The following is a 25,505-nucleotide window of genomic DNA, read 5'->3' on the forward strand; positions in this document are numbered from 1 at the left end:
GAAAAAGAAAAGAAAAAAACAAGAAAAAAAAGAAAAAAAAAAAATTGAAGGGAGGAAGGTGTGCAGCGCATTGCAGATTTGGGTGTTAGGGGTTGAAACAAGGGATGTTAGTTTATTGAGGGTGGTAAAATAAAGGGTTGTAAGGATGTAGGGTTATGCTGTAAGGGTATTAGAGTGAAGGATTTTAGGGGTGTTAGAATGATGTTGTTAGATTGTTGGTGGAAGGAAGATCACTTCCTTTAGTAAGGGGTACACCCGAAGGGTGTATTAAAAAAAAAGGAAGAAGAAAAAAAAAAAGAAAGTCTAGGAAGAAGAAAAAGAAGTTTTAAGTAAAAAAAGAGAAGATTTAAGTACAAAAGGTATTTTAAAAAAGAAAAAGAAAACTAAGGAATAAGTGTAAAGAAGTAAGGTATCAGGAAGGAAGGTTTAAGGAAGAAAAAAAGAAGAAGAAAAGGTGTAAAAAAGAAAAGTTGTATAGAAGTAAGGTTTGAGGTGTAAAGAAGGAAGTTTTAAGGGAGTAAGGAAGGAAGTTTTACGGTGTAAAGAAAGAAGGTGTAAAGAGGAGAAAGGTGTGAAGAAGGAAGGTGTAAGGAAGAAAGAATGAATGTATGCGTACCTCCTGTTGTACACACATGTAGATACTTAGTGAAATACTATTTTCCATTTAGTAAATAACGATTCCATTCATTGAATAAATAGTGGTGGTGAGATAAAAAATAGTAAAAATGGCTCCACAGAAGAAGAGTGAATATGATCAACAAGACGATACGAAGGTAGAGGGGGAATTGGGGGATGATGGTGCTCGTGGTCTGCGAACTGAAGAAAATAGTGCAGAAAGTGCAAGTAACAAAGTTCGTGGACGTCGGAAGAGAGACGTTTTATTAATTCTCCGTCCAAATCACGAAGGAGTAATAAGAATACCTGTTCCAAGTGAAGGGTATGGTTACGATTTCCATTACTTATATATGTGTATATATATTTCCATATATATGCTTTAAAAAAGTAGTTGTACAAAAAAAAAAAAAAAAAAAAAGAGTGTTTGAGAGAGATAAAATACTTTTTTTTTTTTTTTTCCCTCGTCCTTCTTATAGGCAAGGTGAAGATGTTGTACTTTTGGTATTCAATGGAAGGATGAACCTCAACCACCTAACACAACCTTCCTTACACCTACGACCATCACCACCCACCATTACCATAAAGGGGGGTTGGTGGGTTGTGTTAGGTGGTAGGTGGAAGCAAGGTTGTTAGGGGTGGTTGGTGGAAGCAAGGTTGTTAGGGGTGGTTGGTGGTAGTTGGGTTGTGTTAGGGTGGTAGGTGGAAGGAGGTTTGTTAGGGGTGGTTGGTGGTAGTTGGGTTGTGTTAGGGTGGTAGGTGGAAGGAGGTTTGTTAGGGGTGGTGGAATGAAGGTGATGTTAGGGTGGTGGTAGGTGGAAGCAAGGTTGTTAGGGGTGGTTGGTGGTAGGTGGGTTGTTATGGTTGTTAGGGTGGTGGTAGGTGGAAGGAAGGTTGTGTTAGGTGGTGGTTGATGGAAGGAAGGCTGTTAGGTGGAACGAAAGTTGTGTTAGGGTGGAGGGAAAGTTGTTACGAGGTAGATCGTAGGTGGTAGTTGGAAGGAAGTTGTTTTAGGGGTCGAAGATTGATAGGGGTGGTAGGTTTGTTGTTAAGGTTGTGGTTGGTGGAAGGAAGATTGTTAGGGGTGGTCGGTGTGTTGTTAGGTGGAAGGAAGATTGTTAGGGGTGGAAGGGAAGGTTGTTAGGGTGGTGGAAGGAAGATGGTGTTAGGGGTGGTAGGTGGAAGGAAGGGGGTGTTAGAAGGAAGATTGTTAGGTGGGTTGTTAGGGGTGGTGTTAGTTGGGTGGAGGGAAGGTTGTTAGGTGGTTGAGGTCCCCCTTCCTCTGTACCACCATTTTAGCATTCTTCCATTACCTTAGTACTATTTATTCTTTCTTCCACTTTTGTTTCCCTTTTTCTTACAGAAGTTACTTGTAAAGACAGTAAGTTACAGCAAAGCTTAAAGGATGTAATAGATAAGTGGCACAAGGACAAGGGAAAGACACAAAATCCACAGAAGGACTGGGTAAAGTAAAATATTGTCCAACTTCAGTTAGGGACAGAGAAGTAGCCATAAAGAAATGTATGTTATTGAAACGAAGAATGAATGAACTTCCCGTGTAGGTATTAAATACATATGTGCATTTTCCATTTTTCCTTCTTCCTAATGACAGGACCAAGTGTGGATGGAAATCCTGCAAATGATCGAGCCACTCTCTAACTACATATCTACCTATAAATCAAGTGTGGAAGAAACCTATTGTAAAAACCCTAGTGGACAAGGCACCAAGTGGACAGAAGCAGATAGGAACGCGTGTATGCTTATTACTGCAGGATTAAAGCATATCTACGAAATTAAAGAGGACCCGGGGAAAGAGGGCGACGTAGCCAAGAAGAATGACAGAATATTTAGACAAACAGCGGCATGTATCATATTAAATGAACTCATAAGGAAATTGCAAGAAAAGGCTAATTCCTGTACCCAGGTGATAACCATAGAGGAGGGAATAAAACATGCCTTCAGTGTCAGCTCACAAATTAAGAACTCTGTATGCGCGAATGATAATGATTGTATTATGTGCATACAGGAAGACTATTCAAACTGTACAATGAACAAAGAACAAGTGGGAAACAAGTTAAAGGCGAAATTCGATAACGACGCAGAAATAAAGAAAGCACTAGAAGACATATATCCACCTGCGAACCCCTCATCCACCTCTGGAACAGGTTATACAAAGAACAAATCCGAGAAGGGGAAAGGCAAATGGAGAAGGAAGAGCTAACAACGTATTGTATCATCATCGTTCCTTCGAAACACATAAACTACCCATACCTTTTACACCTATTCCTTTCTCCTCCTTAGACCCGCCTTTTATTCCCTCTTTAGACCACTTTTTTCCCTCCTTAGATCTTCCTTCCCTTCCTCCTTAGACCCTCCCTCCACCTACCACCCACCTAACAAACTTCCTTCCACCCCTAACAACCTTCCTTACAGCCACTATTAGGGGATGGTTCACACGTTTTTCGGAGGATGTAACAGGAAAAGACGAACAGCAGTATGACGAGCTAGAACATATGTTAGAATTATGCAATGATGATGGAGAGGATAATGGGTTTAATGGCAAAGTAGACCTGAAGGAATACAAAGAATTCTGTAAAATCATGGTAAAGAATATAATATTGACGACAGGCGTTCCAAAGGAATATAAAAACAAAGGAGGACAAACACCGTGTGAGAAGAAAGTGAAAAATATTCCTGTGTGTGATTTATTAAAAGTATGGATGTATTATATGCATATCTTCTGTGTACCGGAAGCAGTTATAAAACATTTCCTTGACGCTGTGAAACAGGTAAGGGATGGATTTAAAAGAGGATTAATTAAGGATTATAAGTATGTGGAATGTGCCTATGATGCTGCATTTAAGATTCCTGTTGGAGACAGAAGATATATGGAAAGTGAAGCGTACGAAGTATTTTCCAAAAGTACGTTGTATGAAAAAATAAAAGCATTAACTAACAAGAAAGCATGGTGCAAAGAGGCGCCTAAGCGTCCAAGCCCTGGACGGGCTGATCAGGAAAAGGAGGATCAGGTGATTAGTGGTGAATTTGAAAATTTAAAGAATCTCTTTACAAAAATTGATGAGAAATTTCAAGAGGAGGAAGAACCACAGAAGCAGGACGAAGAAGACCCTCCTCGAGAAGAAGATCCTCCTGGGGAAGAAGGGGAACTCGACGACGTCGTCGAAGACGACGAGGAGGAGGAGGAAGCAGAGTCAGAAGCAGCGTCGAAGGATCCTGATCAAGCAGAGGACACAGGTAAGGACACACATACACCTTCTCCACAGGAACCGAACACGGTTACCTTTATTTTCATTATTTATTACAGTACCCCATCTTGATGGGATCACATTCACTTCAACTTCCACCATAACTTCCACCACCACTGCCATTTCGATTGTTCAAATTACTAAATCTGGCATATCACCCCCCTCCTATGATCCCACTGAAACTAACGCTCTTTTATTATTTTACTCAATTCGCAGATGCACAAGACCCTGAGGTACCAGACGCACAAGTAACAGAGAAAGACAGTGAAAAAGAAGCAACCCAGGAAGTTAAACCAGCTCTTCCTGAGGACGACAGCCGGGAAGCCCCATCCTACAGCGGCAGCAGTAGTTCCTCATCAAGTGCTGATCCAGGTGCTGGTAAACTGGGTGGTTCATTACCTGGTGCCCCCGTCACCACTACTGCTTCCGCACGCACTGACAAGATGGACAATCCCGTCCTTCCTTACCTCCCTCTTACTCCTGCCGTGCTTTGTATTTCTATCATGAGCTACTTACTCTGGAAGGTAAACGAAGAAAGAAAAAAAAAAAAAGGAAAGAGAGGGAAACAAAAAAACAAAAGAGAAAAAAAAAAGGAAAAAAAGAAAATAAGGGTGAACGAACGCGTGCGGGGGTGGAATACCGCATTTTAGGGTGTATGTGTAGGATTTCGCATTTAAGCTTGTGTGTGTTGGATTTCGCATTTTAGGGGTGTGTATATGTAGGATTGCGCATTTTAGGGCGTATTTAGGGGATTTCGTATTTTAGGGGTGCATGTAGGATTTCGCATTTTAGGGGGGTGTGTATAGGATTTCGCATTTTAGGGGTTTGAAGTACTAATTACTGTTGCGTGAACAAAGCATTTCAGACCCCTATTAAAGAAAAATATTTCTTCCCTTTTTTTTTTTTTGTTTATTTTTCTGTTCAGTACTTTGGAATGCTTCGCAAGACAAGAAAACGTTACAGAAGAGCTCATCAAGTACGTGGTCCCTCCTTAGAACAGCAGATTGTTGACCATGTGGATCAAGATCGTCCACATGCATATACCTTAGTAAAAAAACGCAAACCTCGTTCTACGCCTATAAAAAGAAGGAAAAAACAGGGCGTTGGTCGTCGCCCTGTTGGTCGCCGTGGTGGTGTACGTCGCCGCATGATTATTGATATTCATTTAGAAGTATTAAACGAATGTCAAATGGGGGACACCAAACTGGTTCAAGAGGACTTTTTTGAAATTTTGGTTCAAGAATTTATGGGAAGCAAATTTATGGAAGAAGAAAATGTTCCTAAGGAACAAGTTCAAAGTTGAGATTCCGGGTTTAGGGAGGAAAGACTTTGTTCCTAAGGAAGATGTTCGTATGGAACAGGTTCCAAGTTCAGATTCCGGGTTTTAGGGAGGAAAGACTTTGTTCCTGAAGAAGATCTTCCTGAGGTAGAGGTTCCATGTTCAGATTCCGAGTTTACGAAAGGAAGACTTTCTTCCTAAGGTAGATGATCCAAGTTCAGACCCCGGGTTTTAGGGTGTAGTAAATATTTTTTCTCTTTTTTTTTTTTTTTTTTTGTTTTGTGTATTAAATTGTTTACATGTTCATTGTGTAATTAATATAAGTGGAAGTGAAAAAAATATTTTTCAGTTTATTTTGATTTGTTTGGGATAATTTCTTCTTTATTGCAGATTGAAAAAATGCTTATTCATTCTGTTACAAAAATTTTGACTTTATAAATTTTTTTTTTTAATTTTTTTAAAATACATGAATATTTCTTTAAAGAAGTTCAGCGCCTTCCTTTTTTTTTTTTTTTTTTGTTCTTTTCGAGCTGTGGGAGGACTATTGTTTCCTTATGTGCGTATACAGATATACAAATGAAAAGGAAAGAGAAAGAATGAAATATGAAGAGAAGAAAGGAAGGAAAAAAGAAGAACGAAAGGAGAAAAAAAAGAGAAGAAAAAAAGAGAAAATAAGGGAGAAATAAAAGAAAAAATAGAAAAAAGAAAGGACATTCTTCTCCTTTACCAAAAAAATATGAACTCTGGAACTACGCCTATACTTCCCTTCCCCCCTGTGGGTGGGGAAGAGGAACATTAAGTATTAATTATAGTTTTTTCGGTGTAAGGAAGGGGAAGAACATTGCCCTTCCTTCCTTTCCCCTTATAGGTGTTACATTCAATGTGTGTTCTACATGGGACATTATATGCGATGTTATGTTACATGTTCTGATAAGCTATATTTTTCTGTGGTCGCCTATTAGTATTATTCCCTCTTCTGTATGCTTTCCCATCATATATGGTAGAATTGTCTGTTGCTCTTTACGCTAATGTTGAATATTCTGATGTTGAACCGTTTTCCGATGAGTCAAATGTTGAGGCACCTTCCGTTAATGTGTTCTCAAAGTGGTGACGTCCAGTGGATCTTTCCCTTCTTTTAATTCTACTGTTATTGTTGCCTCCAAAGAGGGTGTTGCGTAAATCGGAAAATATGGAAGTATACTAAAGAAGAAAGAATGTGGGAGCAAAGAAATAAGGAAGGAAGAGTGTGGAATATATATATATAAGGTTTGTATATGTTTATATATATGTATTTCAAATACATAGTGGTAACAGTGGTGATAATTATCTATACTTACTTTATATAATAAAAAAACCATTGTAGGCAATCCTACTACTCCCAATATGGAAGGGACTGCAATGGTAGTGGTGGTGGTGGAGGGGGTGGTACCTATTCAATTAGCTGTAGATGAGATAGCAGATCCCAATGCAGTGCCATCCTGCTGTTCCGTAGGTGCTGAAGGACATCTTAAATCTGATGGTTTCGGAATTTTTCCATCATTGAACTTACTATTGAATTCCTCACAATATGGATTATTCTTATTTGCAGGATTCGTACAATTTGTATTCAAAGTATTATATGCGTTGACAATACCATTCAAGTAGTCCCTATATTTCGGTTCACATTCAGACTTGCTGCTCTGTAACAGTGACTTTATTGCATTGTAGTCCTGCCAATAATCAAATATTAGTTTTCTACGGTTGAATTTGTTTTTATCGATAGTTTCACAAATAACTTTGTCCTTCTCCTTTAGATACGTACTCTTTATATATTTACAGATTGAATTTAGAGTGTTCGGGACTATGTCAGGATCTGTTACATTTTTGAATAACAGGTCCCCTATCCAATAATATAAAAAATTGCAGCGTGCATTATAGTTTAGGTTGTTGCCTTCTGGCATTTTGGACATACAGCACCGTGCGTTTTTAATTTTATTCTTATATTCGCCCATAGTGGAATGTGTACTTAAACTGGTTTCCAGTTCCTCGACCCAAGAATCATCGTCACAACCATCACAGCCTGTATTGAACTTCTTGTAGAAATTGGAATAAGATGGTAATTGTTCCAAATCATCCTGCTATAAGTGATATTGGGTAGGTGTATATATATGTCATTATACACTTTATATTCTTTCATCTAATATATTATGGATAAATTATTATGTGCGCACACATTATGAAATTATTCCATTTTGAGCATAGGAAGAAAAAGAACCGATAATATGGCTTCTCCTTCCCCTGGTGATGGTGTCATTGTTTTACTGCACTTTATTTCCCATACAGAATAAAAATTTATAATAAGAATTGTTCCTTATGCTCCTATTTATTGAATTGTGCACATGGTTTAATTTTTCGAATGATTTATAAGGGAATGTAGTTAATGAGTGTACATATGTCAAGTACTTATTTTATTTAGCAGTACACATCTTCCAATTTTGTAGGCATTGATAATGCATTATATATATATATATGTGCATGTGCATCAAAAATCATTATATATGCGCACAATTAGGGTAAAATATAAGCGAATATACTGAAGTAATAGAACATCAAAAAAAAGAGAAGCACATGTTCTATACATTCCTTATTCAATGTACTATATTATTGCATTGTAAATTATTATTTGTAGCCCTATAATATTTATGCAACTCATTCATTCCCTCTGTGCACATAAGGAAGTCGCACATCTTCTTGATGTGTATATTTTTTATGTGTGCTATATTAATTTTATGCTTAACTTTTTTTTTTTTTTTTTTTTTTTTTCTGGCATTTAACAAAAATTATTCAGTATTAACTAATATATATATTGCATAATTCATATATGTTGAATATTACTTCCCCTCCTCCAAGGTTCCAAATCATTAATATATATAGTGAGGCATATGCACATTCGTTAATAATTAATAATGAATATGAGGCTCATATGGAATGAATTCGAAGGAATGGAAATGGGAAGGGCCTATAATATGTATAAATAATTGTATTAATTTTTTGTGTATATTGTAGGAAGGAAAAAGGATTTTATGTGTGCGCCCATACTCCTTTATAGAGTAGCATTTCCCCCGCCCCCCCTTTTTTTGCCCTATCTTCCTCTTTTTTTATAATTGTTTTCAATAGCAATAATAATAATTCCTTATTCCTTCTCCTCTTTTTTCTTAAATTTTCCTTTTTTCATGAGTACATTATGAATAATTCATTCACATGACCAAAAAAAAAAAAAAAATGTGCACATTATATTATGTATGTTAACATCCTTCCATCTTACTCTAAATTTATATTATATTTCATATATTAATGTGCTCCCTTCTTTATTTATTTCTTCCTTTTCCTTATTTTCTTTTTGGGGGGTTAAATTCTAAGACGTTGGGATACTACATATTTTATTTAGTACGTGTACTGTGTATATAAAAATGCAGTTGGTTTGAAAGGGTTAGAGGTTTCCTTATTCCCAAATATTTCTAGAGTATAAAGGAGATTCTTTTAGGGTCCAGTTTTCTTTAGGGAAATCTTTTTTAGGGGAAAATTTTTTTAAGGGGAGGTTTTTTTTTAAGGATATTTTTTTTAAGGAGATCTTTTAAAGGAGCTTTGAGGAAGGTTTCCCAGGGAGGTTTCAAAAAAAATTCAGAAGTCCTTCCCTTTTATATACATAACATTTCCAGCGTACATATATATATGCAGCAATGATCATGAATGTATTGCCATCATTGTACCTTATGTGAGGTTGTTTTCTCATAGAGATATATGTAATGATGGTGGTAAGTCATGATTAAGGAAGAAAAAAGGAAAAAAACAAGGTAACAGAAAAGGTAAAAAAAAAAAAAAACAACAAAAAAGGAAAAAAAAAAAGGGGAAGAGAGGAGGGGAAACCTTATTACCTAGAATGGTAAGGTATATTCTTTTTCTGCTGCACATTTCTTGTTCTTCTTCTAGAATGACTAACGTATGGTGGAGCAGAATATACTGTGGTGGTAGAATCGTTGTCTATTGTGAAATTACCCGTTGTAGAGTTGTCGGTTATTGTGTATAATGTTGTGGAAATGTCTGTTAATGTGTCTGTGAATATGTCCACATTGCGCCTCCCCTTGGGTGTTCTTTTCCTTCCATTCTTTCCACCGGATGAAAGGGTGTTCTGTATCCATGAAGGTAAAACCTTATACTGAAAAAGGGAAAAAATAGTAAGTACAAATATGAAATGTATATATATATATATAAAGAGTAGTTCACTCCTGTTTTTCACATGTATTGTTCATAAAAAAGAGGGTAATGTTTCCCTCCCTTTCCTTCTCATTAGAAAGGTTGTTCCCTCTTTTTCCTTTCCTTCCTCTTCTTCCCCTCCTTTCTAACATTATTCGTACATTAATATTACAGTTAGAATTGTACGTCAACTATAGTTATCTGTACGTCCAATATAGTTAGAATTGTACCTTATATAAAAGAAAAGTGACAATTGTTGGTAATCCTACTGCAGCTAATGCAGAAGGGACGATGGCAGCAGTGGGAAGTGCTGTACTTCCCACATTGGAAGCTGTGGTACCAGGACCAGATCTCGGTCCGGGTTTAGGTCCAAATCTTTCCTGAGCTGAATCACACTGTGTTTTTAATTGCTCCGGATCATTTTCATCCTTGAACCATGTCACGAATTCCTTACAATAGGGGTCCGTTTTAGAATTGCCATCACAATCATCCTTTACTTCATTATATATTGGAAGAATTTTCTCTAAATAGGGGACATATTTAGTAACACAGTTGGAATCTTTACTCAGGATGGCTGTTAGTATAACACTATTGTCGTGATAATAGTCGAATATTGTTTTTCTCTTAAGGAAAAGGTCCTTATTAGCGGACGTACAAAGAATTTTACACCCATTCGTAGTGTACCACTTTTCTAATTCCGTGCAAATTAACTGTACAATAGTCGAAAATAAAATATCATCTAAACTCTTCGATAGTAGTTCCCCTATCCAAAAGAACAGAAAATTGCAGCGGTCGCTATATAATGATGGTGAACTGCTTGTTCCTTCCATTTTTGATGCAGAACAAACCCCTTTTATAATTTTTTCCTTGTTATCTTGAACACCTGCGTAACTCTGCAGCTCCATTTCTAATTTACCCTTTATACTATTGATGGTACTATTACCATCACATTTGTCCGTTTCTTTATTGAATTTACTGTAGAAAAATATATCTGAATTTGACTTGTCCAGTTTTGGTACCTACAAATATATGATCAGCAAGGTACATATATATGTTCCTAAATGCTTCAATTCTTATATTTCCTTTATAGTATAGGTAAGGTGTTACACATGAATAATATATGTGTGTATATATATATGCTCATTCTTTTAAATGGGAAATAACTTTTAGAGATGTTTTTGCTGGGTCTGGCATTATGTATATATGCTCTTTTTTATATATATTATTTTTAAAATTTTATATAGAGTTTGATACAAAAATATAAGAGTTGTGTGTTTGCTCCATGGTTATGCATGAATGAATATCAAATTTTTAACTTTTTCTAATAATAGTTACACTGCTCATTGTCGCCAGCGAATAATAGAACGTACATATATGCACATATACAACGGCATTTATAATTTTTTAATGCTGAAAATATACAATGCGCACTTATTACACCGTCAAAAGTGTAGAATACATGGAGAGTGTGGGGGTTACATTTTTTTTTTTTTTAGATAATATGAATAACTTCAATTAATTTTTGAAATAGTACAGAATATACAATAAAATAAAATTTTTTTTCATTATTCTAAATTAATGTATATTCTTGTATATAGGTATATTTTTATACATTTAAATTTTTTTATTTAAATGAACTTATAATTACACACTTATAATTAAACATTCAATGATATGCGCACACAAACGAAGTAATACGTATATCATATTAAAGAGAAATATAATCATACACAACCTATTTAATGTACATAAAAGAAAGGAAAATATATTTTTTCCTTTTGAACACCATTTTTTTTACATTAAAAAATAAAAAAAATAAAAAGCAGTAAACAAAAAACAAAAAAACAAAAAACAAAAAAAGAGGAGCAACAACACCAAAATGATGGCACCCATACCCTTCACAAAATTTTCACTACTCAGCTTTGCCTATCTGCTTCTGTGGCACTATCCCAACCATGTATGATAGGAACTAATAAGTTTTTAGAGTGCGCATATATTCATTATGGTTCATTTTTTACTTTTTTTAGTAAATATTGAAGAAAGGAAAAAGAGAAAAAAAAAAAATTTTCCACCATCCTAACAACCTTTCCTTCCAACACCCCTAACAACCCACCTACCACCAACCATCTAATAACCTTCTTTTTTTTAGGTGAGTTCTATAAGCACATCATCAAAGAAAGGAAATGCCAGTGTGACAGGAACTGAACAGAGGAAGGAAAAAAGTACCCCCTTTGGCACCACCACCCCTGGTATGGGTGTAAGAACACTAAAATCCAAGTGGAGTGATGATGATGGTACATCAAACAACAACAACAACGATGATGTCGTCCCTTTGCAGAAGGAAAGAATAGGCGGCCTCTTTGATCAGAACGATAAAAAATTATTTCACCGATTCCATGCAGCAAGAAGTGGTAACAATGATAAAAAGGGACGCCCCCAAATGGATAATGATGGTGCTTCCTATCACCCCTTTTGGAAGAACCGCCGCCTTTGCGGTACAATAGACCGCTCTATGGACAGCACTTGCTCCATGGACAACAGTTCCTCCATGGACAGTGTTCATTCACTGTCTACAAGATGTAGTTCTATGGACAGCAGTTCCATGGAAAGTGTTCAATCACTGTCCACAAGATGCAGTTCCATGGGCAGCCGTTCCTCCATGGATAGTCTCTTTGAGGAGCGAAATGATGACTATCTTTATGATGATTATTCCACATCATATATAAAAAATGGAAAAGCAAATAACGAAAGAAGAGAAGTGTTATTCCAACCAAGGGAACTCCCACCCAGGGAATATCGAGCTAGGGGATTTTTTAATAAATTGTTGTATGCTATAAAAAGAAGAGCGACAAGACGAGCATTGTCACCGTTCTTGTCATCACCTCTCGTATTGACCCTTTCCATTTTATATGCATTAGCTTTGTGTTGTATAGGTGTGATTGTGGGCCTTTCGGTAGGTCCATTACTACCATACTCGTGGCCTCTTTGTGCATTTTCCATTGTTGCTTTTATGGTATGTATTCTTTTCAGTGTACGATTAGGGACAAAATAAACCGCACCAAACCGTACCAGCAACCGCACCAAACCGTAACGAACCATACCGAACGGTTACAAACCGTTGTTTTGGTGAAGAAAGGATCATTGTTAGGGGTGGTAGGTGGAAGGAAGGTTGTTAGTGTGGTGGTAGGTGCACGGATGATTGTTAGAGGTGTTAGGTGGTTGGTGGAAGGAATGTTGTGTTAGGGGTGGTATGTGGAAGGAATGTTGTGTTAGGGGTGGTATGTGGAAGGAATGTTGTGTTAGGGGTGGTATGTGGAAGGAATGTTGTGTTAGGGGTGGTATGTGGACAGAAGGAGTGGGAGTGAAAGAGTGGGAATGAAGGAATGAGAGTGTTAAGGGGGGTGTGAGGAAGGGGTGTGTAGGAATGAGAGTGAAGGAATGAGGGTAAAGAGTAGGGAGTAAGTGTGGGCGTCAGTGTGAAGTGTTGAATGAGGGGGTGTTAGGGGTGAAGGAAAGGAGGAGTGAAGGAAGAGGAGTGAAGAGACGAGAGTGTAAGGAAGGGGAGTGAAGGAAGGGGTTCCAAAGGAAGGAGAGTGAGGGGAAAGGTGTGGAGGGAATGAGAACGAAGGAATGAGAGTAAAGGGAAAGGTGTGAAGGAAAAGGAGTGAAGGACTAAGGGTGAAAGTATGAGAGTGAAGGAATTAGTTTAAAGGAAAGGGAGCTAAGGAATGGTGGAATGAAGGGGTAGGGTGTGAAGTAAAAGGAGTGAAGAGAAGGGTGTAAAGGATGTGATGTGAAGGGTGTGTGAGGAAGGTGGTGAGCGTGGGGGAGTGATGCAGGGAGGGAGAGAGTGTGGGGGGGTTAGGTGTAAGGGGTGTGAGTGTGAGAGGGGTGTAAGGAGGATGTAAGAAGAATGTTACATTCTTTTTTTTTTTTTTTTTTCTTCTCTCTTTTTGTAGAAAGAAATAATGCGATCCACTTTTTTGAACTTAAATGTTAGAGCAGTATGAGATGTGCAAAGAAATCCATTTTTTGTTTTTTTTAAATTACGATTATTTCTATACTTCTATATTATTTTATATGTTGTAATAAGTTTCTTTTCATTTTAAATTAGATTTACACACACTCATAAAGGAAAAAACAACATTCAATCATATGCGCACACAAACAACTTCATAAACGACTTAAATTAAACATTTCACAAACGACTTAAATTAAAACATTTTCCATATTAAAGAAAAAAAAAAGAAAGAAAAAAAAAAAAGAAAAAAAAATTTAAACTTTTACTTTCTAAACCTATTCTTCATTTTAACGGAATAAAATAAATAAGAAAAAAGGAAACAAAAAGGAGTAGAGGCAAAATGATGTTCCCCACAAAATACCTCCTATTCATCTTCATACATTATTGCTGTTGGGCACCACATCCCAACCACCACCATGTAAGATAAGAACTGTTACACCTTCTAAAAAATTTGCGCATAATAATTATTATAATAAATTTTTACGCTCTTTTCACTAAAAAATTGAAAAAAGAAAAATAGAAAAGGAAAGGAAAAAAAAGTGAAAAAAAAATTTTCCACCACCATAACAACCTTCCCTCCACCTACCACCACCATAACAACCTTCCCTCCACCTACCACCACCATAACAACCTTCCCTCCACCTACCACCACCCTAACAACCTTTTTTTTGTTTAGGTCCTGGTACACGCAACCCCATCATGGGGAAAAACCACGTCATCATCATGGAACACATCCACATGGAGCGCAAAATGGGGAAATACCACACCATCATCATGGAGTAAAGGGATACGAAGTGGGGGTCTCTATGATTTATATGATTTGCCAGATCCAAGCACCATAACCACGGTTGCTGGATCATCATCATTATCTACAAGTGGAAGTAGGGTAAAAACAAAACAGCACAAGCAAAATAAATATCCCTCTGGTCGTAATACAAATTCCTCCAGGAACAGCACAAATGAATCAAAAAATAAGGACCCATTCGATGGCCATCGACACAAAAAATCCAATTCGCAAGAATCCCTTCTTAAAGATTCATCACCTAACAACCCACCTACCATCCCAAACGACCTTCCTGAAGATTCACCACCCGAAGGAATTCACCTTCCCGAAGAGTCAGACTCGGAAGATGAATTAAATAATTCACCATCTAACGACCATCTTCCACCTGAAGATTCACTCCCTGAAGATTCACCACCCGAAGAATCACAACCTGAAGATTTTCCACCCGAAGAACCACAACCTGAAGATTTTCCACCCGAAGAACCACAACCTGAAGATTTTCCACCCGAAGAACCACAACCTGAAGATTTTCCACCCGAAGAACCACAACCTGAAGATTTTCCACCCGAAGAACCACAACCTAAGGTGGAATTAAAAAGAACAGACCACACAGAGCATCACACTGAATGCACAAAAAAGAATGGAGCACAGAATAAAACAAAAATTGGAAGTATACAACATAGACTTAAATCACTTTTTTATAAATATAAATGTTGTAAAATTGCAAATAAATGCCTATTACCCGCTGCATTGATTATTTTACTTACGTGGCACATAATAATGGAGAAAATGAGTGAACTAGGGGTCGCAGATTTGCAGGGTATACTGAGTGAGCACAAGGGTCTAGTAGTAGTACTGCAGTTAATCGTATCATTCGCCGCAGTGTGTATAATATTAGGAATGTATTATGGAAAAAAAAAGATTAAATGTATTATACGAGACCTAAAACAGCAGAAAGCTATGAAAGAGGCATGAGTGTAGGGAAGTTCAGGGGAGGAGGAAGGAGAAATATAATTTGTCCACTCTCAGTATGCAGTTTATATACCATAATAATGATGTATATATTTATTAGATCAATTTCTTATGGTGTCCTATAATATGTTCATGATGGAATTTGTTTGTATTATTATACGTTATCCTACAGTATTATTTTAAATGGTGATAATGGTTTGTTCCTTAATATATATACAAATGCTTTGTTTATATATGTATGTTCTTTGCCGTTTATTTATATATAATTAACATTTTTTTCCATTGATATAGATAATTAATTAACATTTTGTTCATTCATATTATGGAAAAAAAATGCGATTTAAAAAAAATTGTGTTCTACTATGCTCTCTCTCTATATATATATATGTAAACGTATATACATATATATATATATAGACATATTTACATGTATGTATATATAAATATTTATATACACTGAACCGTTAATATTTTGAGCCGCAGTGCAATAATAAAATATGAAACCGCAATATATTGTTTAAAGGTACAATAGTTAAGCTAGTGTATTCCATGTCATTTTATTTAAGGGGGAAAAAAAATTTTTTAAAGGGAAGGAGATGATGTTGTTGTACGCAATTTATAATGAATGGAAGAGGAAGAAAGAGAGACATTCTCCCTTCCCATCCTCCTAGAGGGTACATTCTAATGTTACATCAAATACGACCGTAGACAATGTTCCTTCCATGTCTATTATTATTGTTTCTTCCTCTTGTGGGTGGTGGTTGTTGTCGTCTTCTATTGTATTCAGTTAAATTTCCTATGGAACTGTCCGTTGCCGTTGACAAGTTTGTGGTTAAAGTGTCCGTTAAGGTGTCCATTTCGTGCATGATTGACCTGTTTCGCCTGCTCCTGCTGTTTATACTGTTACTATTGTTGTGATTGTTGTTACTATCCCCCAAGAAGGAATTCTTTACCATATCGAATAAAGAAGTATACTGAAGAAAGGAAAGGAAGGAAAGGAACGTGTATAGTACATATTGTCGTGTCGTTTATATTCATTTTAAGTGAAGACACATATTAATGAATTTTATTATTTGTTCTTTCATCTGCAGCTATAATTACTTTGTACAAAAAGAAAGCGATTGTTGGTAATCCTACTACACCCAATATAGAAGAGACAATGGTGGTTGCACTTGCTGCTGCTGTAGGTGGTGGTGTACATACTAATCCGGAAGATGCCTCCTTTTTACAGTAATCTTCATATGTCTTCTCAAATTTTGTACAATATTTACTATTAGCATCATTCTTACATTGGAGATTCACGTTAGAAAAGGTTTGAGTAGATTTTGCCTCATCACGGTATCCGCTGTCGCAGAACTTATGATAAATCTGTAATTGTTCCTTCTTTGGTTCATAGTCTTGTCTGTATTCGAACATTCTCATTTTTTCCTCGAAATTTTCTTTGTTGACATTAGTTTCTGTAATTCTACAGTACCCTCCCGGAAGAACTTCATTCAGTGCACTGTATACATTATTCATAACATCCGAAAATTTCCCACTATATGTGCCTTTATGTACTTTATTTCCTAACCAATAGTAGAACCAAGAACAAATTATGTCATCAGACGAATCATTTTTTTTTATTTTTGATACAAGGTCCCAGGCATTTACAAGTGTTGTTGACCATGCGTTAACAGTAGAAGATTCAGTCAACTTGGTTCCTAATGACTTTGCTAGATCCTCATAGTTCTCATGTTCGTGTCCATTGTTTAGTATATCATACACTAATTCTGAATATAATTTGGTTTCATCGTCCTCTTCCTATAAATATAATTAACAGCGTGTACACATATGTGTTGCTTCTTTTCCCTTTTTTCTTTAATTAAATTGTGCGCATAAATTTACATGTACCATGTTTGTATATTGATCTCGAGTGCGAAGTAGTGTGTAGTACTTCACTATCTGGTGCCATGGTCTATAAGTTTGTATATTTCCTTTATGTATATATGGTGAACTTAAAAGTGAAATTCATTTTCCATGGGTTCATGCAAAATAAGCATATGTGTGCGTATTCTGTTTGTTCTGTATTGACTACGAATGAGCACATAGAGAGTTTTTCCCCTTTTTTTTTAAGTAAATCAATTCACATGGTTCAAAATTTTCATACAATGATAACACATTATACATATATATATGTATTAAAATTATTACATATGTATATATGGAATTAAAGCCAGAAATGTAGGGAGTAAGTTTGTTGTTGTAATTAAATAATGCAGGGTAGAATGAAAAGTCCAATGCACTTCCTTCTTCATTCATATCATTCCTCTCCTTCTGCTACTATTATGTATTGTGCATGTAAGGGCGTACAACATTACCTTCCTTTTTTTTTTTTTTTGTTTTTGACGGAGAATTTTTAGCATATGCACTATTTATTTTATGTTCAATTGTTATTTTAAAGGTGGGAGCTTGTTAATTAAAAACTGTTAGTGAATATATTGCACTGTTCATATATGTTGAGTACCTTTTTCCTTTACATGTGCACAATGTATACTATTTGACCCCTTCTCCATTCCCCTCTTCCTCTGTGATGAGTGTACTGTATAATTTACTTATACAAAAATGTACATATTATATACTATTTGAGCTAATATCTCCTTTTTTTAATACAGAATATACTTCCTACATGTGCGTGCATTTTTCTTACATTTACATTCATTACATTATGTATATAATGTGACGTATTATGCGTGCACACATATATATATGTATCTATATTAAGTAGCATACCTCCCCTGTCATCTTTTATGCATATTTTTTTGTTGTGTATATAACGAATTTATTGTTAGGAGCGTGTTGTTGTTTACATATGTTCACACAAAATATATGTGCGAAAATTTCCTCCTCCTCATAACGACTTCGAATGAGTATATATGAAAAAAAAATTTTCCTTTCCTTTAGGGAAAATACATTCTTCAAATTTTAGAATAATGATATTGTTAACATACACATATATATATGTACGGTATACTATTTTAAATGAGAGGGAAAAAAATTTTGAGCGTGTGTACTATATATTTATGTTCAAATAATGTTATTGTTAGAAACATTATTATATGACGATAATCCATTCGCACGGTACCTTAACATTTGTGTTCATAGGAGTATAATATTTTCCTTCCCTGTTTACGCATATTACATAATTGTAAGATAGTCCTTTCACTTAGAAACGGTGCAGATTACTTATGGTTCCTTGAGGAAAGAAGGAAGAAGAAGGGGATATTACGTGCAATGTTCTACATCCTACTTATGATAAGAGGAATAATATATTTTTATTTTTTCTTTTGCTGTGTATTTTTTCTTGCTCTGTGAAGGGAGGGAGAGCAACATTATTTTGGCACACATTATGTAGGATGATAATGTATATTATTTCTATTATGTTTTTCATTATTTGCTGCCCTTTCCCTTCCTCTTCTGAGTGGTGATCGTCGTGCCAATCGTCCATTATATAGAGAAGAAACTTCCGTTGAATCGTCTATTGTGGAAGTATTTTCTATTGTTGAATCGTCTATTGTGGAAGCATTTTCTATTGTTGAACCTCCTATTGTGGAAGAATCGTCTTCTGTGAATGTGTCAAAATCATGTTTAATGGGCCTTCCACTTCTATTACTGTTGTTGTTCCTTCCTCCTCCAAGAAAAGAAGAATTACTTATTCCAGAAAATAAGGATGTATACTAAGAATGGAAAGGAAGGATAGGAAGATGAGTACAGAGTATGTTGCGCATAGTTCATTCTATATTCGTCCTAAACAGAATTATATATTAGTTAATAATGCTATTTATACTTTTAACTGCCGTGGTAATTACTTTATATAAAAGGTAAGCGATTGCTGGAACTACTACTCCTCCAATAGCAGGTGGGATAATAGTAGTAAGGGGTGTGCTACTACCTGTTGTTTCACTTTCACCTGTTGGACCTACTTGTCCTTTGGGACCCTTTAAATCTAACTTGGGAGCTTTAACTTCCACTTTTGGACCTGTTAGGTCATCCTTCCTAAATTCTTTACAATACTCAATGTCATCACTCGTACAAATAGCACATGACAATGAATATCCTTGCTGTGCATTCTGACGATCTGTTCCGTACTGTGGATCACTTAAATATTTATTACAATCCTGCTTATCCTTTAAAGCTTCAATGTTGTAATTGTAATCATAGAATTTTTTAAGCGCCTTGCATTTAAATTCCATAATTTGAGGGTATATATTAATACATTCCCTTTCTTTGCTTGTACCCGTCTTCCATGGGAATGTCTGCAGTGCTTTGTAAATGTCGTCCACTGTATACCCAAATTTTGGATTTATCTTCCCCAATTTGTCTCCTATTTCAGTACATATCCAAAAGAACAGAAAGTAACAAGGTTTATAATATGATAGTTCGCTCCTCACTGTACATGCGGTGTAATAATTTTTCACAATTTTATTGGCCAACTCCTGATCATTATTTATCTTCCCCCTTTTCAGTTCTGTTTCTACTTTTCCTATTATTTCCGCCTTACAGTACAGCTCCTTCCCATAGGTCCCTGAGCAATCATTCTTCCTCCCATACCCATCGTATATTACCTCTGAGGGTAATGTAATTTTACCTCCCTTCCCCTAAAAAAAGATAGAATTGACGCAAAACATATATATATGTATGTACTCCTCACACTTTACTTCATTGTACTATGCACATATTGATATATAATTGTTCATGTTGGAAGTAGGAAGGAAGGGGAGGTCTAAGGAGGGAAGGAACAGATCCCTTTACCAGTATTCCTTACCCTTCCACTCATGGTTTTATGTATGTTTGTACATTCGCTTGCACATTCCTTTTGTACATAGAACAAAAAATTTTTTACTGAAAGTTTCCTTCCTTTGGTTGCCTTTCCTTCCTCTTATTTAATTCATAAGGGAATGAGCATATTTATGTGAGATTTTTTCACTTATATATTCCAAGATGGGGGGGGAGGAACTATCATTAGAAGTTCTGTAAATATCAAATTTTTGTATTCCTTCTCCTTTAATAAAAATGTGTAATCCTTTAACTTTCTTCAAAGGAATACGATAATATACACTATATACACTTATATATACCTACATATATATGTAGATATATAATAATATGATTTCCTCTACTTTTTTAAGATAAAATAAACTTTCATATATTTGTACTACTCATTATATGCTTAATTATTAAAAGGAAGGTTAATTAAAAATTGTTAACACATATACATACTGCAGTTCATATATATAAGGAGTACCTATTCCTGCTAAATGTGCACACTTATCTGAATATGCGGTAAGTGGAGCGTGTACTTATGGAATACATGAACACTATTTAATACTAAGTGTGGAAATAATTATACTCAAATGAGAGTACGAACATACGAGTCCTCATAATAGTTTATTGCATTACACCTTCCCTCACCTGTAATCCCTAATAATAACTTTTTTCCCTTTTCTTCCTTTTTTTCTTCCTTTTTTCTTCCTTTTTTTCTTCCTTTTTTTCTTCCTTTTTTTCTTCCTTTTTTTCTTCCTTTTTTTCTTCCTTTTTTTCTTCCTTTTTTCTTCCTTTTTTTCTTCCTTTTTTTCTTCCTTTTTTTCTTCCTTTTTTTCTTCCTTTTTTTCTTCCTTTTTTTTTTTTTTTTTTTTTTTTTTTTTTGTATTGCATGACAGTGTTTATATGTTCATGTGTAGCCTATAAGGATTAAAAAAAATTTTCTTCCACTTCATTCTGACTTGTTTGGTAAATTTTTTTAATGAAGGTCCAATATGTTAAATTGTTTTTTGTTATAGATTTTTGTCTTTGTAATTTTTTTTTTAATTTCTTTTTTCCGAAGCGGTTAGTACTTTCCTCTTTTTTTCCGCTTCCCGTTGGGAGTATATTCTTTTCCTGCTTCCAATGCAGAGTTATATTCATACAATACAAATGAAAAGGAAAAAAGAAAAGAAAGAATGAAATTAAAAGAACGAAAAAAGAAAAATTATTTTGCCCATGTAATTTATGAAGTTCGCTGTTACTTATGTTCTCCAAGGGGGACATCACATTCATTTAATGTTCTACATAAGTTGATAGGCCACATTTCTTTTCTGTCGTGCATTATTATTCCTTTCTCCTCTGGGTAATGGTCTCCTATTGTATATAGTAGATTCATCCATAGAACCATCTGTAGACGCTTCTGTGGAATATAGTGTTGAAGTGTCAGTTAACGTATCAAAGTCGTGTACATTTGTTCTTTTTTTCCTGTTGGTTCTACTACTGTTGCCTCCTAATTTGTTCCTAAATTGGTTACGTATCCAAGAAGGTAGAAGTTTATACTGAACGAAGGAATGAAAGATGATAAAGGAAAGTAAAGACATATATATACATATAACTATATGTATATGTATTGTATATATATGTATGTGTGTGTATATATTATTCTATTTTTACATGTATATAATGTGTATTAGTAATTATGTAAGTACTTTATATAGCAGAAATGCAAAAGTTGGTAGTCCTATCGAGGTTAGTGTGCCCAATATAGCAGGGAGGGTGATGTTTGGACAATCTGGTGTATGTTTTAAGAAACATTTTAATTGTAGTAAGTCGTTATAAGTACGTTCTTCGGCCATTTTATTGAAGTCCGTACACCATTGTTTATCCTTATCACCTTCACATTGTCGTTTCATATATTTATAGGATGAAAAAGCACCGTCGAGGTAAGTAGAATATTCTCCATTAGTACAGTTAGAGTCGGAAGGTTGGGGATCTTCTGTGCACTTCTTTATAGTATCATGGTCTTGGGAATAATTATATACTTGTCCCATATTTCTGAGGTGATACCACTGCATATTAGGATATAAATTAGTGCAATCAATATTTCTTCCTGAGCCCCCTAATTTACTGTAGATTACATTCATGGCGTTTGAGAGGTCCCCCTCCTTCTTCAGGGAGTCCAGCAATGTGTCCGCTGTCCAATAATATAAATATTTACAACGTTCTTCCTTATTGGACAAATTGCCCTTCCCACTTCCATTCGCGTAACACCACCCCTTCACAATCTTATCGGCATAATCTCCCCCCTCTTTGAGATATGTTTTCAGTGCTACCTTTAACTCTGGTGTAGGGTCACTCCTACCACTATCACACGTACCACTGGCCTGATTGAGTTTACAGTATATCTGTTGTGAGGGTAGACCTTTCTCTTGGCAGTTCTCCTATAAAGGTAAATATTAGGAAGGAATGTACATATACATATGCATATGTATACCCTACTTGTTTGATATAGTAACCATTCGGTATTACATGTGTAATATGTAATTTATTCACTTTGAATAAGGGAGTAACCTGCAGTGCTGCCTTCGCCCTCGCCCTTAATATGGCTTCTGTTTCCTGTATTGATCCACATTTCAACGTTAACTGCTGTGGACTTTTTTTGTCATCATCAAACATTTCCTTAAGTTTAGTACAGTATTCGTTCGTTTCAGTGTTTGGGCGCTTACACTCTGTCTTGACAGTATCATAGGTTAAAAAAATTCCCTTCAGGTAATTTAAATAATTCTGATTACACTCAGACCCACTACTCTTTAATAGCTGCTGCAGTTCACCATAGTCGTAGTTGTAATCGAATATTTTTTTCCTTGCTTCGATAGTATCCTTATCAATACTATCAGGGTCGAGAATTTTACATCCATGTTTCTGCAAAAAACTTTCCAATGCCCCTGTGACATCCTGTGCAGCTGCAGATAATGAGGAAATACCAATCTCCTTCATTAAAATGTCAACAGTCCAGTAATAGAGGAAGTTACATTTCTTCTTATATTCTACTCCTCTTTCCTCATCCATTGTGGACATGCAGCAACATGCTTTTATAATTTTCTCTTTATATTTCTCACTCTTGGGACATTTTTGCAACTTATCTTCCAAGTCTTTTGTAGAGCTTCTATCACAACTATTGTAGTCACTGCAGCCTTTCTTAAACTTATCATAGAAATCCTTGTAGGAAGTTAATTTTTCTAAATCTTCCTGCTATGATGGTAATGAATGGAATTGGTGAAATGTACATACGCCCGCGTGTGTTCCTTATTTTTTCTATTATAGTATGGATATAGTACTACATCAGAAATGTACACATATATGTTCATTGTTGAATAAAGAGAAAGGAAGGGGGGGAGATGGGGTGTGAACGAACCGTTAGCGTTGCTTGCGCTTTCTCCGGATCTGGCATTGTGTTCCTACGTACACTTATTTCGTATATGAATAGTTTACTGTAGAACTGTTTATGTACTCAATTATATGGAATACACACATACATTATGTATGCGCCTATAAGTAATATATATATATATATATATATATATATATATATAAGAATTACACTTTCCCTATGATTCAACATCCAAATGGAACTCCTATTTGCTCTAATAATGTGCATGGCACAATCATCCAAGAAATCATAATTTATTTTATACATATATGTGCATGCATCAAATCATCATATGTATATAAGAACACCATTTCCCTTTTTCTCAAAATTCTCATGATACATTAATAATTCATGTTTTATTTCTGTGCTAAAGGGAATTAATAAAACATTTTTTTACCATATATAAAATAGCTCCCATATATGTACAGACTACCTTTTATCCCTGACACTCCTATACACATTTATTCATATCTACTACAAAGCGTACATTTATAGAATGTGGTACAAAGAAGTTGGATATTATGTGCACAAAATTGTATTGAACTACGTGTCCAAAAAAAGGTGCATACCAACATTCATAATGATATTTTAAAATAAGATCCATTTACTCAATTTATGATTCTTCAACAATAACAACTGCTTCTCTTCCTTCCCCCTTCACTTTTTGTTAGTTTATTATGACTAGGTTATTTATATTAAAATTGACCACCACACTACATGAACTTTCTCCCTAACCCTTCCTCCAATGCACATTACACTCTTACATTTTTATTTATATACACTTTTCATCTTTTTTATTTACTATTTCTCTTACCTTCTGCTGAGTTTACTATAAATAACCCATATACATATAGAATGTGTTCTATATTAACTGAGCTATTCTTCCTCCCTTCATCAATTTATATTATACTCCATATAATAACACATTTCCATTAATACACTAAACTCTAAAGGTTCAGTAGTATTAACAGCCCCAGAGTGCTTAGGAATATTTATGTTTACTGTTCATATTATACTTTCCTTATTTAGTGCTTTAAGTATTCACATGTTCAGGGTTCCAGGATTTAGGGTTCAGGGTTTAGGGTTCAGGGTTTAGGTTTTAGGATTCAGTGTTTCAGGGTTTAGGCTTCAGTGTTCCAGGGTTTAGGGTTCAGGGTTTAGGGTTTAGCGTTCAGGGTTTAGGGTTTAGGGTTCAGGGTTTAGGGTTCAGGGTTTAGGGTTCAGGGTTTAGGGTTCAGGGTTTAGTTTTGAGGGTTTAGGCATCAGGTTTTAGGGTTCAGGGTTTAGGGTTCAGAATTTAGTGTTAAGTGTTTAGGATTTAGATTTCAGGGTTTAGAGTGTAGGTTTTAGAGTTTAGCGTGTAGCTTTTATGGTTGAGGGTTAAGGGTTTAGGTTTAGGGTTTACTGTTGAGGGTTTTAGGGATTAGAATTAGTAGTTTAGTGATTATGTTGTTAATGTTGAAGGGCTAAGGTTCAGGATTTAGTTTTCACGATTTAGTGTTCAGACGGTCAAGGACAAGTGTTTGTAGTTTAGGGTTTAGGGTTCAGGGTTCTATGTTTAGGGTTCAGGGTTTAGGATTCAGGGTTTAGGATTTAGGGTTCAGGGTTCAGTGTTCAGGGTTTAGAGTTCAGGTTTTTAGGGTTTAGGGTGTAAGGTTTAGGGTTTAGCGTGTAGCTTTTATGGTTGAGGGTTATCGGTTTAGGTTTTAGGTTTTTAGGGTTTAGGGTTTAATGTTGAATGTTTAGGGGATTAGGGTTCATTTTTTAGTGATTATGTCTTTAAGGTTGAAGGATTTAATGTTGAGGTTTTAATTTTCAGGATTTAGTGTTCAGAAGCTCAAGGATAAGTGTTTGTAGTTTAGGGTTTAGGGGATTGGGTTTCGTAGTTTAGGGATTATGTCTTTAACCTTGAAGGATTTAATGTTGAGGTTTTAGTTTTCAAGATTTAGTGTTCAGAAGATCAAGGATAAGTGTTTGTATTTTAGGGTTTAGGATTTAGGGTTCAGGTTTTAGGATTTAGGGTTTGGGCTTTAGGGTTCCTTGTTCAGGCTTTTAGGGTTTAGGGTTTAGGGTTTAAGGAGGAAGACTTTCTTCTTAAGTAGATCTTCCTCAGGAGCAGGTTAACAGTT

The 25,505-nt window shown here is 35.5% G+C and overlaps 6 protein-coding genes across 6 annotated transcripts; 1 reads left to right on the forward strand and 5 right to left on the reverse strand.

Moving 5' to 3' along the window:
* Positions 1-1,771: 1,771 nt before the first annotated feature.
* PCOAH_00000900 (SICA antigen) lies at positions 1,772-5,181 on the forward strand (the record flags this gene model as incomplete). Its single annotated transcript, XM_020056907.1, has 6 exons — positions 1,772-1,826; positions 1,976-2,076; positions 2,225-2,777; positions 3,046-3,867; positions 4,095-4,402; positions 4,804-5,181. 6 exons carry the CDS (start codon positions 1,772-1,774, stop codon positions 5,179-5,181), a joined length of 2,217 nt encoding a protein of 738 aa, XP_019912498.1.
* A 996-nt stretch (positions 5,182-6,177) lies between these two features.
* PCOAH_00000910 (KIR protein) lies at positions 6,178-7,097 on the reverse strand (the record flags this gene model as incomplete). Its single annotated transcript, XM_020056908.1, has 3 exons — positions 6,178-6,357; positions 6,495-6,550; positions 6,707-7,097. 3 exons carry the CDS (start codon positions 7,095-7,097, stop codon positions 6,178-6,180), a joined length of 627 nt encoding a protein of 208 aa, XP_019912469.1.
* Positions 7,098-9,608: 2,511 nt separating this feature from the next.
* PCOAH_00000920 (KIR protein) lies at positions 9,609-10,584 on the reverse strand (the record flags this gene model as incomplete). Its single annotated transcript, XM_020056909.1, has 2 exons — positions 9,609-10,409; positions 10,555-10,584. 2 exons carry the CDS (start codon positions 10,582-10,584, stop codon positions 9,609-9,611), a joined length of 831 nt encoding a protein of 276 aa, XP_019912447.1.
* Positions 10,585-16,223: 5,639 nt separating this feature from the next.
* On the reverse strand, positions 16,224-17,060 carry PCOAH_00000930 (Uncharacterized protein; the record flags this gene model as incomplete). The annotated part of the gene is made up of 2 exons (XM_020056910.1): positions 16,224-16,967; positions 17,052-17,060. The coding sequence occupies 2 exons, from the start codon at positions 17,058-17,060 to the stop codon at positions 16,224-16,226; spliced, it is 753 nt and encodes a 250-aa protein (XP_019912425.1).
* Positions 17,061-18,967: 1,907 nt separating this feature from the next.
* PCOAH_00000940 (Uncharacterized protein) lies at positions 18,968-19,980 on the reverse strand (the record flags this gene model as incomplete). The annotated part of the gene is made up of 2 exons (XM_020056911.1): positions 18,968-19,801; positions 19,969-19,980. The coding sequence occupies 2 exons, from the start codon at positions 19,978-19,980 to the stop codon at positions 18,968-18,970; spliced, it is 846 nt and encodes a 281-aa protein (XP_019912401.1).
* A 1,663-nt stretch (positions 19,981-21,643) lies between these two features.
* On the reverse strand, positions 21,644-23,397 carry PCOAH_00000950 (KIR protein; the record flags this gene model as incomplete). Its single annotated transcript, XM_020056912.1, has 3 exons — positions 21,644-22,387; positions 22,518-23,195; positions 23,362-23,397. The coding sequence occupies 3 exons, from the start codon at positions 23,395-23,397 to the stop codon at positions 21,644-21,646; spliced, it is 1,458 nt and encodes a 485-aa protein (XP_019912593.1).
* Between the last annotated feature and the right edge of the window lie 2,108 nt (positions 23,398-25,505).

This window comes from Plasmodium coatneyi, chromosome 1, assembly GCF_001680005.1.
Source record: "Plasmodium coatneyi strain Hackeri chromosome 1, complete sequence".
Taxonomy (NCBI): domain Eukaryota; phylum Apicomplexa; class Aconoidasida; order Haemosporida; family Plasmodiidae; genus Plasmodium; species Plasmodium coatneyi.